Source organism: Hemitrygon akajei, chromosome 6, assembly GCF_048418815.1.
Source record: "Hemitrygon akajei chromosome 6, sHemAka1.3, whole genome shotgun sequence".
In the NCBI taxonomy this organism is placed as follows: Eukaryota; Metazoa; Chordata; class Chondrichthyes; order Myliobatiformes; family Dasyatidae; genus Hemitrygon; species Hemitrygon akajei.
This window is the reverse complement of record NC_133129.1, coordinates 124646307-124666716: the sequence shown is the minus strand read 5'-3', so window position 1 is coordinate 124666716 and position 20410 is coordinate 124646307. Positions and strand designations below refer to the sequence as shown.

The following is a 20410-nucleotide window of genomic DNA, read 5'->3' as shown; positions in this document are numbered from 1 at the left end:
CATACTTTATTGATCCCGAGGGAAACTGGGTTTCGTTACAGCCGCACCAACCAAGAATAGTGTAGAAATGTAGCAATATAAAACCAAAAATAATTAAATAATAATAAGTTAATCATGCAAAGTGGAAATAAGTCCAGGACCAGCCTATTGGCTCAGGATGTCTGACCCTCCGCGGGAGGAGTTGTAAAGTTTGATGGCCACAGGCAGGAATGACTTCCTATGATGCTCAGTGTTGCATCTCGGTGGAATGAGTCTCTGGATGAATGTACTCCTGTGCCTCACCAGTACATTATGGAGTGGATGGGAGACATTGTCCAAAATGGCATGCAACTTGGACAGCATCCTCTTTTCACACACCACCGTCAGAGAGTCCAGTTCCACCCCAACAACATCACTGGCCTTACGAATGAGTTTGTTGATTCTGTTGGTGTCTGCTACCCTCAGCCTGCTGCCCCAGCACACAACAGCAAACATGATAGCACTGGCCACCACAGACTCGTAGAACATCCTCAGCATCGTCCAGCAGATGTTAAAGGACCTCAGTCTCCTCAGGAAATAGAGACGGCTCTGACCATTCTTGTAGACAGCCTCAGTGTTCTTTGACCAGTCCAGTTTATTGGCAATTTGTATCCTCAGGTATTTGTAATCCTCCACCATGTCCACACTGACTCCTTGGATGGAAACAGGGGTCACCGGTACCTTAGCCCTCCTCTGGTCCACCACCAGTTCCTTGGTCTTTTTCACATTAAGCTGCAGATGATTCTGCTCGCACCATGTGACAAAGTTTCCCACCGTAGCCCTGTACTCTGCCTCATCTCCCTTGCTGATGCATCCAACTATGGCAGAGTCATCAGAAAACTTCTGAAGATGGCAAGACTCTGTGCAGTAGTTGAAGTCCGAGGTGTAGATGGTGAAGAGAAAGGGAGACTGGACAGTCCCCTGTGGAGCCCCATTGCTGCTGACCACTCTGTCTGACACACAGTGTTGCAAGCGCACGTACTGTGGTCTGCCAGTCAGGTAATCAATAATCCATGACACCAGGGAAGCATCCACCTGCATCACTGTCAGCTTCTCACCCAGCAGAGCAGAGCGGATGGTGTTGAACGCACTGGAGAAGTCAAAAAACGTGACCCTCACAGTGCTTGCCGTTTTGTCCAGGTGGACGTAGACACGGTTCAGCATGAACCAGCTGGGCAGAAGGGTTCGCTTTCATGCTGAGTGACTTTGTAACTCTACTGATGCCAGTAGTAGGGTATAAGAAATTGCTAAAGCTCTGCATTGATGCAAAGTGAGGGAAAGTAGAGAGGCCCGAATAGGAGGCTGAAAGGGGCAGCTCCTAAAGAAAATTTTGAAAACGATGAGAATCTTAATTTAAATCCTTAGGCGTAAAAGAAGAAAATTACTTCCCACTGGACCATATTAAAAATATTGTTACTTTGATTCATTAAAATCTCAGTCAATTGTGGTTTTAAAAATAAATGTTTTTTTTCTTATTGCTTGTCATCCCTGGATTTGTCTTATAGCTGTAAAGCAGTTTCTGCCCTGCAGAGGTAAGTCATGTTTCAGACTTCATCAGCCCACTCAGGATGCACACCCACTCAAACATCTGCAGCAGTATTTTTCCAGGGCTTCTGGAAATGGCATGACATGCAGGCATAGCTTGTCAGTTTCAGCAGATGCAAGTTAGATTTTCTCGCTGGTAAGTACTGTAAAAAGAACAATCCTTAGCTTGCAACCCAACACAACTTGTCAACTTCCACAGATACAACTGGGAATTGTAATGCATTATACACCTGTGACATTTTTAACGCATTGCCCTGCTGCCATTTTTATTGCAAACTATCTTTCAAAGACAACAGGATGACAGGTTCTAATGTTGCTGTTCACTCCCAGAAGCGGTAAGCAGCATGTTGGTCCAAGTAGTCAGTTTAGGCTAAACCTCCCTGAAAGTTAAACATTCAAAGTACATTTATTATTAAAGTACGTATGCAGTTTACAACCCTGAGATTCGAATTCCCACAGATAGCTACAAGACTAAGAAATCCATGAAACCTGTTCAAAGAAAAACATTAACCACCCTCCCCCCATGTACAAAAAAAAAACAAATTGTGCAACCAGTTTAAAAAAAAGAGTGGGGAAACACAGAATGTAAAACACTAAATCAAAAGTGTCCAGGCATCATAATGTGAACTACAGAATCCAATCCATTAAACCTTACCCAAGACCCAGGACTCTAACACAATCCTCCAGCAGCATCAATTGAGAGGGAGAGAGAGACTGTCACATGCAGACACCTTCCACTGGCAGCAGCGGGTGAGAGACTGGTATCCGTTGCTGAACACCCGCTCGCGTTCCACTCTCGCCTCGTTGATTTCAGTCTTCCTTGACGCTTCAGTTGGCGAGCTTGGTGAGGAATGGAGTTGATCATGGACTCGCAGGCTTCTTGGCCCCGAGGTCACATGCTTCCTCAGCAAACACCCTCAGAGACAGTGAAGCAGCAGCTCGCTGAATCGGCCTGATCACAGGCTCCAAGAGTAGCAGAACAACTTTTGAAAGTAAAAGAAGTGAAAGAAGTAGTTTTGTGAACCATCTGGAGGATGTCGCCCTTGGTCACGTTGTTACTGGTGGCATCTTCCGTTAGGTGCCTCCTTTACTGTGAATACAAGCTCAGAAAATTGTCATGGGAGAAGTCTTCCATTTGCAGTGGTTTTCAGTGCTGGATGTTAGTTTGACCTGTAATATTTCCATGGAGAAGCTAATTGTTCATGTTTCTTCAAATTTGCTTGGAGCTTGGGATGAGTAGTTTAAGAATTTCATATTTGTATAATTCCAGGTTAAATTCCAAACAGGTAGATATTTTTCATGTACTATTATTTCTCACAGAAGTTGATAAACTGGTTACACTACAATATGGCAACACACACAAAATGTTGGAGGAACTCAGCAGGTCAGGCATCATTTTTTGGGAGGGGGGGGAATAAACTTTCCCTTCTATGGATGCTGCCTGACCTGCTGAGTCCCTCCAACATTTTTAATGTGCTCAAGATTTCCAGCATCTGCAGAATCTGTTGTTTATACTACAATAAGGCAATAACTACGTTTATTCAGAATTCTGTTTTACATATGCAGAAAATTTTGCTAAATCACAACAAAAAAAGGCTCAAGTGCTTTGCAAGACACAACAGTTGGGCCTAAAGTCTCAGGGACCTGATGGAGACTTCTGTGCAGTGCTTTCTCTGAGGAGACAGCTGTAGGTCCCTGGGGTGTTAGCAGCAGAAGCTGGAAGAGTCCTAGAGTTGGCAGTAGAGCAGGGTCAAAGGCAGCAAGAGGAGAATCCTGAAGACAGTAAGAGGGATAGTCTAACACTGTTTGCAGGGAAACTGTAATTGGAGAGTGTGATATTAAAGTATGAGGTGAACCTGAAAGTGGATTAGGAATTAAATGCGTTTGTTTTTGTAGAAAGTACTGATTTTTAAGAAGTTATGTATTTTTAACAATGCTCATCTTTGAAGACTAGCATGAACTCTGATATGGTTGTAGGTTTAATTCATCAGTTTCTAGTGAACTGCCTCCTTATCCTTCGCCACCTGGCTGTTCAGGGGGAGCCTGTTTAAAAAAGATAACAGTTAAGAGGATAACTCAATGTGAAGTACCCATAGCAGAAATCTGGTTAAAAACACTGTTCTCTGGCCTTAAAATCAGAGGATGAATTAAACAGTGAGCTTGTAAAAAGAAATCAGTTTGTTCATTGTAATGCTACATTGCACTTTGGTAGAGAGAGTGTTATATACATAAAGGAACGTGTTCAAAGTAAAATTTATTGTCAGAGTACATCTATGTCACCACATATAACCCTGAGATTCTTTTTCTGTGGGCATTAGCTCTGTTTGTATGCAGGTAGTAAAAGTACAGTCAAATGATCGGACTTAGCAAACTTGTGCAGTAGAAAGAGAAATGGGGGGGATGTTTTCGGTCTGGGGTCCTTTGTCAGAACTGGTGAGAAGAAAAGTTAATTTTAAGCTCAGAGAAGGTAATGGGTAATTGGTTTAATTTGTCACATATTCAACTATACAGTTTAAAACTGCTTTGCATGCCATCCCTACAGATCATTTCAAATTGACAGATCATTTCAAATTGATAGTACAAAGGGAAGAACAATAACATAGTGTTAACAATTACAGAAAATACAGGCCAGGTAGACAATCAGGTCCAAGGGCTATAATGTAGTTGTTGAGGTCAGGAGTTCATTTTTATCATGTAAGAAGTCTGTTCAAGAGTCTTATAACCACAACAAGATGGAAGCTGACCTTGAGCCTGGTAGTGCTTTTTTTTTAAAGCTTTTGTATCTTCTTCTACCCTTACCCCACCACAATAGAAGCAGGGAGAAATAAGAATGAGCGGGGTGGGTAGGGTCTTTGATTATGTTGACCGCTTTCCCAAGGCAGCAAGAAGGATAGACAGAGCCCATGAATGGGATACTGGTTTTTGTGATTGACTGCGGAGAGGATTTCATTAAAGAAAAAGACAGAGTACCTTTCATAGATTGAGATTAATTGGATTAAAATGGCAGTTAGAACTAGGTTATCCATGTCTGTGGTGTGTGTTGCTCATATCAGGGCTGTGAGATATGCCCAGCATGGCAGGCTGCACCAATGAAAAGAGAAAAACTGAGCCAAACCTCAAGTTGACAGAATTGGCCAGTTGTGATGAAGAAAGGGAGAGTTACTTAAGTCTGGATATTGAGTGCAGATCACTGCAGTGTTCCCAGATGGGTGATTGAAGTGTCAAGCCTCAAACTTTCATTGGGCCTAATAGTGAGAGTGCAGGAATCCAAAGGAAGATAGGTCTAAGTTGGACGTAGAATTAAAGTGGCAAAAGATTGGACTTGACCGCAGGTACTCCACAAAGCGATCACCCAATCTGCCTTTGGTTTCTCCAGTGCAGTAGATCCCAGTTTGTGAACACTGAATCCATTACAGCAGGTGGAAAGAAATGCTTTGAGCCTAGACTGTTCGGATCCCTGGGTGGTGGAAGGGAAAGGTGTAAGATTAGGTATTGTAAATCCTACAGTTCCATGAGGCAGCACTCCAAAAGGAGTGATGCCTTTCTGATCAAAGAAAGGAAAAGGGAACAAGTGTCTGGTAGATCATGTATCTTGTTGGAGCTGGAGAAACTTGCGAAGTTGAATGCAGAAGCTTGCTCTGTCCAGGTGGTGAGGTGTTGAGAGCAGAAGTGGGGAAAATAAATGTGATGTGGTCAAAGGATCTGACCATCATGGTGAGGGTTGAGAAGCAATAATTTAGTATGGTTCTTCTCTCCGGGCACATTGCAGCCTTCCAGACTTCATTCAATTCTCAAACTTCAGATATCCGGTGATTTCTTTCATTTTAAATCAGAACTGGCCGTTTCTGCCAGTGATCCATCTGTGCCCCACAGTTTGGCACAAACACAGAAAAAGAAGCACACACACAAGGTGAAGGGTCTCAACCCAAACTGTTGACTGTTCATTCCCCTCCATCAGTGCAGCCTGATTTGCTGAGTTCTTCCTGCATTTTGGTGTGTTGAAAAAGAAACACAGCCTGCCTCCGATTGACATATTAGGTCTCACCTTATCAGACATCTCTGCTGTCCTTTGCAACTTCAAACTAACTTGTTTTTTCTCTTTCCCACATCTAGTGAGAAGTCACTGACCTGAACTATTAACTTTTTTCTCCCTCCATGGACACTGCCTGATGTGCTAAGTGCTTCCAGCATTTTCTGTTTTTCAGATTTTCAGAATCTGCAGTATTTCTGATATTGGTTTAGTGATTTGTTGGTGGCTTATGCCTAGTGGCAGTACCAGAAACCTAAAAGTAGGTAATCTTATTGGGTTCTTAGTGATGACTATTAACATACGGAGACATCATATATCATAAAACAAAATTGTTCCTCAAGATCTACTGGCGAGAAGTTTTCACATGTGCATTTTCTAGTTGCTGTGTTGTATCACATAAAATGTTTCCTAGATGTTAGATTACAGCTAAGTACAATTGTAAAGTGTTATGTACAATGGCAGATTTGTTAATATTTTTAATATTTATGATGCAGCTTTAAAGCAGTTTCCAAAGGAAAAGGTGACTGGCCTCTTTTGGTTTCCAGGCAACCATGGTTCTTTCTGTGTCCTCATTACAGCACCAATCAAATTGAAACTGAATTTTACTGAAGCATGGCAGCCACCAGCTGGAATATTTTTTCATGCATTACATTATATTTTGCTGCTCAAATTCTTTTAAACATGAATTGTTTGGTATGCTACATACATTCAGTGGCTACTTTATTAAGTACAGGGATGGAACCCAGTGTGGTCCTCTGTTGCAGTTGCCCACCCACTTCAATGTTCGACATGCTGTGTATACTGTTGTAATGAGTGTTTATTTGAGTTACTTTTGCTTTCTTGTCCTCTTGAACCAGTCTGGCCATTCTCCTCTGACCACCCACAGAACTGCCACTCACTGGATGTATTTTGTTTTTCACACTGGTCTCTGTAAATTGTAAGGACTGCTGTGTGCAAAAATCCCAGGAGATTAGCAATTTCTGACATACTCAAACACCCCCACTCAGCACCAACAATCGTTCCAGGGTCAGTCACTTAGATCACATTTCTTCCCCATTCTGATTTTTGGTCTGAACAATTGAACCTCTTGACTACGTTTGCATCCTTCTATGCATTGAGTATGCATTCTATGCTTCTGCCATATGATTGTCTGATTAGATATTTACATTAATAAGCAGGTTTACCTAATAAAGTGGCCATTGATGGTATATTTGTAAGTCATAGCCAGATTCTTTGACTTGTATGAAATAATGTTTATAACATAAAATCAATTGTAAAAAATATATTTTTTATATTTAGCCTATTGACCTAATCACCAATCTAGTTTCTAATAGTAGCACTAGATTTGTCTTGTGTTCTATGGGTTAAGACTGTAGGGGTGAAAGTACAGGCTTTCCCCATCTTACAACTGATTTCCATTTTTTACAGATGACCATAAGTTGATTTTTCTGTAAGATTTAAAACAAAATTAAAATGGTGGAGCACAGACTCATGCAGCATTTATAGAGAGAGAAACATTAATTGATCTAGTCTATGATCTTTCATTCAAACTAGGAAGCATTAGTAATTAAAACAGGTTTTCAATTACTAGAAGTAGGTAGATAGCAGTATACTTGTCCTGCCAATGGAGTTTGACCTCCATTTGGCATTACCCAAGTGGTTTAGCTGGCTACTGCATGTGCCAAGTCTTGACATGAGCTTCCATCCCGCCACTCTTCTACTTTTTATCAGTGTAACAGATTTTATTGTGTGGAAAAATAAAAGACTAGGAACCAAAGGAGGACAATTTCTCCAGTACTCCTTAATTATCCCTAATTCGTGTTGTGCTTCAGCAAGTCAGTGTGATTGGGGTAATTGGATTGTCAAGCCTTATTTCATATTTGTGAATGCTGTTAAAATCACAAAAGCACACACCTTAGTGAAGAACTTTGTACAGAGGTAGCAATCGTCCCATCACTACGTGCTTAGAAACAGTACTGACATATTTGCAACAGCAATAATTGTTTTTAGAGCATTTGCATTCATGTAGCTGCTGGCCTAACCTTAATTAAGCTGTGAGCAGTGTGGACTGCAGCTCAGCTTGATGCAACAGCTCAAATTGCTCATAGCCTGATTTTTAATGGGCAGCAATTTGATTGTCTTTGTAATATCCATGTGAATGAATGACACAGGAATTAGCAATCCCCACTGTGATGGTAGATTTTTGTTCATTTGACTTTGCAATTAAGCAAATTATAGGATAGAACTGAACTCTGTGAAGTTTGTTTCACTGTCTCAGGGAATCTGAATAAACCTAATTCTCTTTCTCAGTATAGGCAATTTTTATCACTGATAATCAGAGCTTCAAAATCCTATTGCAATAGCAGCAGAGGTTCACCTTAGAGATAATTAGCAATATATGGTTTCTAAATATTCTGCACTTTGAACGTTTCAGTGAAAAACTTTACAGAAATTAAGTGTTGTTTGCTCTGTATATTGCTGTGGTATTTATTTCAAATGTTCAAGATTCTGTAAAAGCAGGTTAAATTCTATACATAGATTTAAAAACTGCAGAAATTTTGTGTGTATTTTTAATCATTTTTCAGAAAATCTTTATCTTTTTTCTGCTATCCATTATTTATCAGATTTCCTTTTTGTCTTGCTCTTTCAGCCTCAGTCAATGTCTTAGTCCAAAACTGCAAGATCTACAATGATGCAAGTTGTGACATTTCAGCAGATGGGCAACTTCTGGCTGCATTCATTCCCAGCAGTCAGCGTGGATTTCCAGATGAAGGCATCTTAGCAGTATATTCCCTTGCTCCTCATAACCTAGGAGAGATGCTGTACACAAAACGATTTGGTAAGTATGTAGCAAAGTAGATCTTCCCCAAGTCCTTTTCACTATTATTTAGTTATCTAGTTAAAGAGAAGTTTTAATATTTGATAATTTACCTCATTGATTAGCACTTCTTTAAAGTAGCTTGTCTAATTTATTGTAATTGTACTATTAATACTTAGCATCAAAAAACCTTTTGGACTTGTCTTGGATTTACTCAACAACTGAACATCCCCCTGGCTCCGAGGGTCGATGATTCCCAGTTTCACACCTTTTAAGTGAAAATTTTTGAAGCACATTGTTCCTACTTTTCTGGCATGACTTCCTATATAAGTATGTCCCTTAAATAACTGACATACTAAATCACTACATGTTGGATGATGGGATAAATATGGACGATTTTGTTGCTTTATCTCTTCAACAAAAACACTTTCCTGCACTGAAGAACTCTACAATGGAGGGTCTTAGTCATAAAATCTGTATTTTCCATTTAATGATCAAATCAGAGAGCACTATTTCATACAATGAAAAGTCTGAATATATTCCCTTAAAATGGGTTATAACAGTGCCTTGTCATTTGGAATTAGAAAACGTTGATATTACTGTACTAGACCCTGTCACTCCCTGCTAGACTCTGCTTAACCAGGCCTAATTGTTATCCATTGGAAACCAAGTATGACATTAGAGCAAGTAGCTTGCTTTGAAACCAGGGAAGTTACCTGAAAATACCCAATCCAAGATGAGAGAAAATCTGCAAATGCTGGAAATCCAAGCAACACATACAAAATGCTGGAGAAACTCAGCAGGTCAGGGAGCATTTTCGGGTGAAAACGTTGACCGTACTATTTTCCTAGATGCTGCCTGGCCTGCTGAGTTCCTCCAGCATTTTGTGTGTGTTGCTCTGAAAATACCCATGCTAGATTACACAGTATGGGGCCAGTGGCTCTAGTCATTTGGCAAAGCAAGTTAAATTTTGGATAACCTGAATTGTTGAATTAATTGAGTTGAGTTAAATTATTTTGTTATGTACTACTTCAATTTCTTAGTGCTCTACTTGTTTGATTCCTTTTTTTTAAAACATTCTTGAATGCTACAGAATCCCCAGTCCTCCTAAGATTTTGACAACCAGCTCTAACATCACCCAGCTAACTGTCAGAGTTTTTTCAACTGATTTTTGACCAGGGCTTAGTTTCTCCCATTTCTGTGATGACATTTGCAGTGCAAAGCTCAGCCACAATGTAGGTCCTTGCCATTGAGAATCAGACTGGCATTTTGCAGCAAATTGATGCAAAGATTGCTAAAAGTCAGCCTGTACATCAGCAATGAATGCCAGTGGTGGGAAATACACACTTTTTATTATTTCTCTTACTATTTCATTGAGTCTCATTAAAGGCTGAGGAAAAGGTTATCTAACTGGCAGAAAAACAAAAACAAACCTCACCAATTAAAATTTTGGATATTTAATTGGTGGGGGGAAAGGATTTGAAGCAAATCAGCAGGACCTTTGTTTAATCACTGGGCGCTAGAGAGTCTATGGACCAGGTGGAGGGGAAAAGCACAGCTGAGGTACGCTTGCTGATTGTAACCAAGAATTGCCATTCAATGAAATTGGACTTGTCAAGGATTGCAATGATGAGAGGTCACTTGAATAAGATTTTGGAAGTTGCACACTTCAGTGGCACTGCGAGATGTAATCACTTGGCTGGGAAAGGAAAATAAATGATAATACACTGCATTGAGAAAGTATTCAACCCCCACAACTATTAGCACCCTCCCCCCACCCATGTCTGTGTGTAAGGTGTGTGTTTACCGAGTGCTCTCCGACACAACCAGTCAACAATTGGCTAAAAATTAAAAAACGAAAGAGTGAAGCTAACAAATTATTCCTCCCCTCTGTAATTACTAAACTAATTTTCCTCAGGTGCAATACTGTGCATTACCTTACCAAGTCACCTGATTTGTTGATGTGGCAAATTGGACAATCACCTGAATAAGTACCTCCTCTCTCTGTAAATGTCCAATAGCGTGGTAGATTTTCAACAGACCAAACCAAAATGAAGACAAAAGAGCATTCCAGACAAGTCAGGGAAATAGAGAAGCACAAACCTGGGGAATGGTACAAGACCATTTCAAAGGCACTGAACGTGCCTCTGAGCTCAGCACAGTTCATCAAGAAAATGTGGGAAAAATATGAAACCACAGCCGCCCCCCCCCCCCCCCCCCCAAAACTTCAGCACCAGAAAAGAATGGCACTTGTAAGAGAAACTACTATGACACAAACTGTCGCTCTGAGTGAGTTGCTGATGTCAGTATCTGCAACTGGAGATAAAGTTCGTGGTGTTACGAATGTGCCACAACTCTGAGGGGCCGAAGGGTACAAAGTCGCCCCCTCCTTCTTGAGAATCGCAAAATCATTATTAATCCGGGTCTGGGACCCAGGAAATGAGAGAGAATCCTCAAGGTTTTTGGAATGTGTCCTGGCCTCAGCAAGACAAAGCCACAGATAACGGCCATTGTCTCTTGGAGATGGAATTGTGTATTGAGTACTGTACTATTCATTGAAGCCCTCAGGGGATGACCAGAGTGGGCTGGTTGAGGGATTGCATCATCCCAACCTGATTGACATCTGAGACCCCGTGAGTAAGGATAAAAGAGGGTCTGGGGAACAACCCCTTTAGACGCACCAGGAGAAACGCTAGAAATCCCGTGACAGCGTTTAATAGCGACAGCCGGTGGGGGGCTCGCGTGCGTCCTTTTCCCTTGCCTGGGAATTGGCGGGCTTACCACGGAAGAACGGCTTAGCTAAAGAAGAGGCCACAAGTGACCAGCCACACCAACGAAATTCCGAAGGATCGAAATCATAAAAAGGAAAGCCGGCAAGTTTCTAAAAATCTCTCTCTCTCCAACAAAAGGCTGCAGCCTGAATGAACTGAGTGACTTTTATATTTCCATCAGACAATACATTATCCCCTAGACAACGATAGAGCTTATTTCTTATTGATTATTATTATACCCGCACTTTTAGATTTAGTATTGACGACGTATATTTTCTGTATGTTTGCATTGATATTATTTTTGTGTATTTTTACTAATAAATACTGTTAAAAATAGTACCATCAGACTTCAACGGACCTCTATCTTTGCCGGTAAGTGACCCAGTTACGGGGTTCGTAACAGTGGTTCCATAATCTCTTGCGTCCTTGCGGAAAATGAGTATTTATGGAAGAGTAGAAAGGAAGCACTGGCTTAAAAAATGCATATCTTTGCCCATAAAGAATTTGCAACATATCATTTAGAATTAACTGTAAAAATGTGGAAGAAGGTCTTATGAGGCTGGAGTGAAACTTTCTGATCTCAATGCTAAGTGGTATGTTTGGTGTAAATCTACTACTACACATCAGATGGGAAACACCATCCCTACTGTAAAGTATGATGAAGGTAGCATCATGCTGTGATGACGCTTTCCAGCAAGAGAGCCTGAAATCTGGTCAAGATTGATGGGAAGATGAACTCTGCTAGATACAAAGAGTTTTTTTTAAGAGATTTTTTAAAAAAAACCTGCTAGCCTCTGCCAGAAAGCTTAAACTAGGGAGGAAGTTCATCTTTCAATAGGCCAACATCCCAAAGCACACTGCCAGAACAACCATGGAGTGCCTTAAAATGAAGAAAATTGATGTCGGGTGAGTAGCCCAGTCAGAGTTATGATGCTAACCCAATCAAACATCTATGGCAAGACCTCAAGATTGTTGTCCACCTCCGCTCTCCAACTAACCTGGCATAACTTGAGCAATTTTGCAAGGAGGAATGGGCAGATCTTGCTCCATCATGTGGTGTAAGGCTAATAGAGACTTATCCAAAAAGACTACTGGCTGTAATAGCTGCAGGAAATTCCTGGGTGACATGGCTCAAAGGGCCAGAAGGGTCTGTTCCGCGCTCTATCTCAATAAATAAAAATAATTTTAAAGTTTCGGGTTTGTATTTTATCACACACCGTGTGACCAGATGATATTGTTAAGACTATACTTTGAAAGATCTTTTGTCCTCATTTACTAAGTGGATGTTATTATAAGACTAGTGTAATGGCTTATTTTATTGCTGTATCACATAATTCTTTGGACATTCTTACCTCATACTTTTAGAATGACTTCTGTGAATCAACATCAAGAGAGTAGTGGCAGCCAATGGCAACTTCTCCAACATACCAAATGCTAAGTAGTATAATTTGTAGAATACTGAGGCATCATTTGATTCTCAGAGGATATGCAGATTTCCTTTTATAATTTTTTTTTCTTTAATCTGGACTTTTAGATAGAAGTCTTTTAGAAGTTGCCTTATAAATCATTTGCTTCCAAGGACTATTTGCCAGCAGAGCTAAAGTGTCAATATTATAATTTCATTCCACAGGCCCAAATGCTATTTCTGTCAGTCTGTCTCCAATGGGCAAGTATGTGATGGTTGGCCTGGCCTCCCGGCGCATTCTGCTGCACCCCTCCACTGAGCACATGGTGGCCCAAGTCTTCCGACTACAGCAACCCCATGGTGGAGAAACCTCAATGAGGGTAAGTGTTAGTCTGTTAGCCACTTAACTTATCACCAGCAGGAATCTTCTTATCTCTTGACAGCAGCATATTTTGTAGTAATGATTGACTGGCTGTTGTTGTAGCCGTTGCACTTATTTCCAAATCATTACTGCATGCATAGTGTTTGAAAGGTGAAATGCAGCCACAGTCACCTTAACTGTAAATTTTGTGGTGTTCATTGACATTGTGTCTTTTTTTAAACATGCTCTCTAGCGATCCTAATGTCATCAGTTCCAAAGGCTAACCATAAGAAATGCCAATTATTTGAATAGCTGCAGAAGAGCAGGGAGAGCTAAATCTACAATGGGATCTACACCTAACTTCAGTATGATTGCCTAAGATATTAATGAATCTGTAACTTTGTCCCATTGGTAAATTTAGCATCGACATAAGGTTGGATATAACATTAAACTATAATTATTTTCAGTGAACAGATGAAGCAGTTTAGATCGAGTATGCCACAGACTCGGGGGAAAACTAAGGTTAGTGTTCCTCCCCCAGACCAAAGCCATATATCCTTGCAGGGATTCATGGTATGAGATTTGTTGTGGAAGTGAAGTGGAAATCAAGTATCATGCTTGAACTTTGTTGATCTGCAGTACAAGCTAAATGGTTTGCGTGGCGTACTCCAACTCCTATATATTGTTACGATACGGCAACAATGAATATAGAATTGAGTCCAGTTTTATAAACAAATAAACATTTATTTAAACTCTGCTCAATAAAAATGAAAAGTAAGCAAATGACTAACTTAACCAGAAGTTAACTGCTATACAGCAACTCGAACAGATCTTAAAGCGATGAATGCTAACACAGTTCTTAAAGTGGTAAATGCGAAAGTCTAAATGATTTATACAATTAATTAGGAGAGACTTTCCCGAAGTAACGAATTCCTGGACGACGTAATGTTACTGCTGATCCCAGCCGAAATATGCCTTGCCCGAAGGATCTACGACGAAGGAAATTAAAACGGCTTTTCCTTGGTGAACAACACTGCGCCCAACCCTTTCTGCTCTTACAGCAGGGATTATCTCGGATGCAGGTTACTATCTCTTTGAACGAAGATCCAATAAGGTCGATCCTGTATTACCGCCGGCAACACCAACTTTACTCGAGCCTTCGGGTTCCCGTACTTTGGTAAATCTTCACTCTCCAATAATTAGACTTTAAAATTAAATTGAAGATACATCAAACATAACTGGCAGTGATTTTAAAAACTGCCAGCACAAATGACAGTAGAAAGTAAAACTCCACTTTAAAACAAAACTGTGTCATGAGATGAATACACAGCATAACGGAGTAACTGAGGAATTAAACAACGAACTAACCTGCGTCACAGCAAGGCTTTCCTGTTTTATATCTGTTGGAACAGGCCATCACATGACCTCCCACTGGCGGGAAATTACATCACCCCACCATCACAAGACCATTCACAAGATCACAAGACAAGACAAAGGAGCAGAAGTAGGCCATTCGGCCCATTGAGTCTGCTCCGCCACTCCACCATGAGCTAAACTATTCTCCCATCTAGTTCCAATTTCCGGCTTTTTCCCCATATCCCTTGATACTTTGACTAATTAGATACCTATCAATCTCCTCCTTAAACACCCTCAATGATTGGACCTCCACAGCTGTATGTGGGAACGAATTCCATAAATCCACGACCCTCTGGCTAAAAAAATTTCTCCTCATCTCTGTTTTAAATGGGTACCCTCTAATTCTAAGACTGTGACCTCTTGTCCTGGACTCACCCACCAAGGGAAACAGCCTTTCCACATCTGCTCTGTCCAACCCTTTCAACATTCGAAATGTTTCTCTGAGATCCCCTCTCATTCTTCTAATTACATTACATTCTCATTACATCATGCTCACCAGATACTCAATTACATCATGGTCATAAGACAGTCACAAGATACCCACGGGGTATATCACAATACATAATGATGTGTTCACTTGAAATCAAAACCTTAAAATGCAAATCAGTACATTTTATTAAAATCTTGTTGAAAATGGAAAGCTCTAACATTGGCCAAATCATAATGAAAGTTCAAAGTAAATTTACTATCAAAGTACATATATGTCACCATATAGAACCCTGGGATTCATTTTTGTGGGCAGGCTCAAAAAATCCATGGAATAATAACCATAACAGAATCAGTGAAAAACTGTACCAACTTGGGCGTTCAACCAGTGTGCCAAAGACAACAAACTGTACAAATACAAAAAGAAAAATGATAATAAAATAAATAAGCAGTAAATATGAGAACATGAGATGAAGATTGGCTAAACAGCGGATTGTACTTCGCATTAGGACCTGGGCCTTGCTGGGGCAAATCGCTTTGGGCGTTGAACACGCTGCCCAGCGATTCACTCTGGACCTGGATTTCACTACAAGAATCCGTTCTCAACCTCTGCTATTCGGCTTGGCACGTAGAGCAATCCACCTTCATACCCGGGTTAGTTGGATGGGAATCTGAACTCCTCTGTCCCATCTTCTCCCCTCCAAATTATTCACTTCAATCAACTCAGCTCCATCTTCGATTTTGCAGCGCACCAGCAGGGCACATCTTGCGAATTCGCTTTGCCTTCACTTGCTTCTTTATTGTTTGTGGTGACAGTTTACCATAATTTACATTTTAAAAAAAGTATTAATAGTAATAGTTTTAATTGTATTCCTTTGCTTTCAAACTACCAGTAAGCTGTTGCACATCTTCGGTAGCACCGTATTAAGTACAACTAAGACACTACTTAATTAAGAACCTGCTTAGGTCAAGAAGCACAAGGTGATGTGTGACTGGGATTTACAGTGACTTCAGATACATCAGAGTCCCATCTGTCTTGTCGTGTGACAATCAGAACTGTACATCTGATACAAATCTTTGATATCTTATACTGAAGGAAGAAAGTTGTGATAATGTGATTAAATATTTTAATTGGATCCAGTCATCTTAAGTATTGCTAAGGATCAAGATGGTTGGAATGGGGGTTTTTGTCATAAAATTTATCAACAAATTTGGGCTGGATACAAGGGAAAAATTTCCTTATTTTCAGAAAATCATTACTCCCTAGGATAGTAATTTGCATGGAATCTGTAGAGCACTTGAAAAGAGGATTTGTTATGTTCCTGGAAGGTATTTTCAATCAGAAGTATGTCTCTGGTTAGCTGTCACTGAAATGAAGCTGGAACATCTTGGCTGAAAGCATGTCTGATTGCTTTTGAGAAGAACTTCCCAGAGTATCCCCTCAGTTCTTCAATTGACTGCAGGTTTCAGCAGTTTGCCATGAAATTAATTTGCTGAGGGTGGTTTGCTAGACTGTGGGGAAAATCAATGAACCCTTGTCAAATGTTTGTAATTGGTTGCATTATAAAGTTAAAAATAGGTCCAGTAGATTCTGGTTAATTGGGGCCTGTCCAGTTTGGCCAAATTAACCGGCTGCCCCAGTTAGCCGAAGTTTCACGGAAATAGTTCAAAAGATATTTTAAAAAAGCCAAACTTTCGTATAACTGAGTAACAGATTATGCATCTAAATGAAATGCAGAACAGATTAGAACACTATCAATACTACTATAGTACTATAAAACTGTATTAGTTTCTAATAGTTATTGAAGGAGGAATTAATCCAGTGTATGCAGCCGCATTCTTTTGACTTACTACAAATGAACCAAATCAGCGCAGGCACCTAAAGTAGATAATGGAGTAGATAATGCATCCTCCAAATATTCATTTTCATTGTAACATTCAGATAACTGTTGAAACCTTTAAATTCTTTATAGCCCCTAACTTGTTGAAGTAGTGAAATCATTTCATTTTCACTCCCAGACGTTTCTGCCATCTCCAAGCCTGACTGCTTGAAACTGCAGTGAGCAAAATAGTTCTGAATTGTCCTACTGCTGATATCTTGCCAAATTTCACTGCTTTTGATCACAAGCACATGCATCTGATGCTATTTAAAAACTGCTCACTCTAAGCACAGTGTAATATAATGTCTAATGGCCACACAAGTGCACGCGTCTGATACTAGTTAGAAACTCTTCAGCAAAAGTCCCTTGGCCCAATTAAGCAGCGTGGTGTTCCAACCTAACAAAGGGCATCCTGGATATTTTCTCAATTAGTTTTTGTTCTTTTAGAGTTGTCCCAAATAAGCAGCTGCTGCAATTAGCTGATCACCCAGTTAACTGGAATTCATTGTACATTCAAATATTCAGTAACTAAAATCTTCAACCACCCTAAAGCTCTTGAATATAATGACATTTATTACTTTAATGTAGCGATGTACTACATACAGAGCTAGAGACAACGACACGCAGTCGGTAAGTCGTTTCCAGACTAGTTTATTCAAACTTCGCGGCACTGGCATTTAATCCCTAGCACCCGCCCTCTCTGGACGGAAATGACGTCAGAGGTGCATTACCAAAGTCTCTCCCCGTCCGCTGGCTATTTGTGAGCCGGTTCGCCTGCTCAGAAAGTGGGTCGCCACAAATCTATAGAAAGTGCTTACCTAGTTTCGAGCATGGCTGGCATTTGATCCTTGGGGCTTTGAACCAAAAAGTAAAATCTGTTACTGAGTTTAATTAAGCTTGTTTGTTAAGCTATGATTAGAACTTAGTTCAAGTGATTATATCTGTAACTTTACTAAAAAAAAATCATCAAATTCAAGTAATCCAAGCTTTAATTATTCTGAAATAACAATTTCAAATGCTGTGGTGATTGGTTTACACTTTATTGGAAATTTCTATTTAAATTCCTCCAAACTCTACAAATGTATCTGGAAGATGACGGTTTCTTACTGTGACACGGACAAAAATAAGTGAAAACGGAATGCTGTAAATATTTCTGGATTATAAATTGAAGTAAGTAGAACCTACTTCATCATAGTCAACCTTAGACAAGAAATTTTGACTGTGTTTCAGAACTGTCTAATGACTGCTAAACTCAGATATTATGCTGGAATTTGTTTTGCCAGAACTGAAATCTTACATTGTTGGCATCTGTTTCCCTTTGATTTTTTTGTGTAATCTCTTGCCTTTCATTTATGTTTACGTTGAAAGTAGTAGAGATCTCTCATCTCTATCAATTGCCTTCATAATCAGAATAAAACACAGGATCATTTTGAAAATGTTCTCTTAGTCGGCTGCATTAGTGTCAGTGCTGTGAAAGACGAGGTTCAAACGGAAGCCCAGTGTTCACTGTCTGTCATTGACCCCTTTGTTACATGTATATAGTTATCACCATGCAGCCACAGAACAAAATCATATTCTTGCTGAGCTCTTTTTTAAAATGTGTTCTGATAATTTAGTCGTGCAATCTACCAAACATTTTTACCATTGAGAACTGCCATCTGTGATTGCAAATGTAAATCCTCTGATGCAAGTTATGTTAGGGAACTTGTGGGCAGAAAGACTATCAAGAAATGTAAACAGTCAGGGAGAAAAAAATGGGACAGCCATAAGAGGAATGCAAACCTAATTTTGGCAAAAACCTGGATGAGGGTTAAAAATATTTGTGTAGTAACAGTGGAATGAGAAGGAGAATTTCAGCCTGATGAAATCACACGGTCATAGGGAAACAAATCCTTTCTATCTGCTTTCTCAATGCCAGCTACAATACCCATCTATGCTAATCACATTTGCCTACACTGAGCCTGTATCCTTCAGCAATGTTGTAATATCAGTCTCCATTACTTCCTCCAGCAGCTCATTTCCAGATATTCCCCACCTGATGTGGAAAAACCTTAATTCTCAAATCTCTAAATTTCTCCCCTCTTATGATAAACATAGAACCTCCAGTTCTAGGTACCCCTCTCTTGGGGAAAATATTCTATCTATTCTATTTATGCTCCGTATAATTTTGTAAACTTCAATGAGGTCATTCCTCAGCCTCATAAATTTCAGAATAAACCCAGCCTATCTGTAGTACTCCTTAGAACTACAGCCTTATGTTGCTAATTCAATGAAATGCATAATAAAATAAACAAGACAATAACTTTACCCAACAGTTATATTGCTTTTGGTTACCAACAATTTCAAAAATCTCTGCTTGTATTCAAATATTGCAGCATTCAACACAATGAATGTTTCTGTGTCCTTGACTTATGGTCTTCTTGAGTTATTGCTGTTATCTTGTGAGGCCCTTTAAATATTTTTCTGTATTTCTCCCAGACATAGTCTGAATCTTTACCACTGATTACATAGCTGTTAGTCTACTTATTTACATCAATGTACTTGTTTCTTCAACCTCTTCAAATTCCTGCTGGTGCTGTGCCACAATCATGGAACTGCTGGTTAACATGATTATCAGAACATCTGCAAAATCTGCAGTTTATGAGGCATGCTGTTACACAACCTTGTGTATCAGAACATCCTTATCAGTTGCCTGCAATCAAAGTCGACTATTAGAGCTGTTTCAGTAGCAGTTCTATTATTTTCTTTCAGCGATACTGAGCAGGTATCAATCAGATGACCTGCTTCACCACACCTCCTTTCTTTCTGGACAGCATCCTGGTGCACTCTCGCTGTTGCTATCCATATCTTTCCTATAGTGTGGCAACCATTATTGTACACAGTCCTCTAAGTGCAGTGGAACCAGTAGTTTGTCTGATGGCTTTTATACTCAATGCCTCAACTTATTAAAGGCAAGCATACAAAGTACTTTATTTCACTACCCTATCCATCTAGATGGGTAATTTCAGGGAGCCGTAGACCTGCACAAACAGTAGAAATCCAAGTAACTCCCGCAAAATGCTGGAGGAACTCAGCAGGCCAGGCAGCATCTATGGAAACGAGTATAGTTAATGTTTCAGGCTGAGACTTTTCATCAGAACTGGAAAAAAAGGATGAGAAGTCAGAGTTTGAAAGTGGGGGAGGGAGGAAGAAATACAAGGTTATATGTGAAACTGGGAGGGGGGGGGAAGGGGCGAAGTAAAGAGCTGGGAAGTTGATTGGTGAAAGAGATGCAGAGCTGGAGAAAGGGGAATCTGAAAGGAAAGAACAGAAGGCCATGGAAGAAAGAAAGGGGGGAGGAGCACCAGAGAGAGGTGATGGGCAGGTAAGGAGAGAGATAAGGTGAGAGAAGGAAAAGGGAATAGTGAAGGGGGGGACATTAAGGGAAGTTTAAGAAATCCATGTTCATGCCATCAGGTGTGGCCTCATCACGACAGTAGAGGAAGCCATAGACTGACATAGACTTGCACCTTAGGTTTCATTGTATGTCAGTACTGCCTTGGTTACTGCCATTTGCTCTATATCTCCAACCAGAATTTGACATTCTAAAGTGCATTATGTCACACTTTTCTGGAATAAATTCCATCATCCACCACTTCACTCAATTTTGCAGTTCATCTATCTTTAAACAACCTTCTTCATTACCTTTTATGCTACCAATTGTATTGTTTGTAAATCATACCTGCAACATTCTCAAGCAA

At 40.1% G+C, this 20410-nt stretch overlaps 1 protein-coding gene across 4 annotated transcripts in view; it reads left to right on the top strand.

Moving 5' to 3' along the window:
- LOC140729445 (activating molecule in BECN1-regulated autophagy protein 1-like) overlaps window positions 1-20410 on the top strand; it is a 397371-nt gene that overhangs the window by 270360 nt on the left and 106601 nt on the right. For all 4 annotated transcript variants that reach the window (XM_073049187.1, XM_073049188.1, XM_073049189.1 and 1 more), the window contains 2 exons: window positions 8244-8432; window positions 12813-12967. In XM_073049187.1, the coding sequence (XP_072905288.1) occupies window positions 8244-8432; window positions 12813-12967 (344 nt within the window). The remainder of the gene's footprint in view (window positions 1-8243; window positions 8433-12812; window positions 12968-20410) is intronic.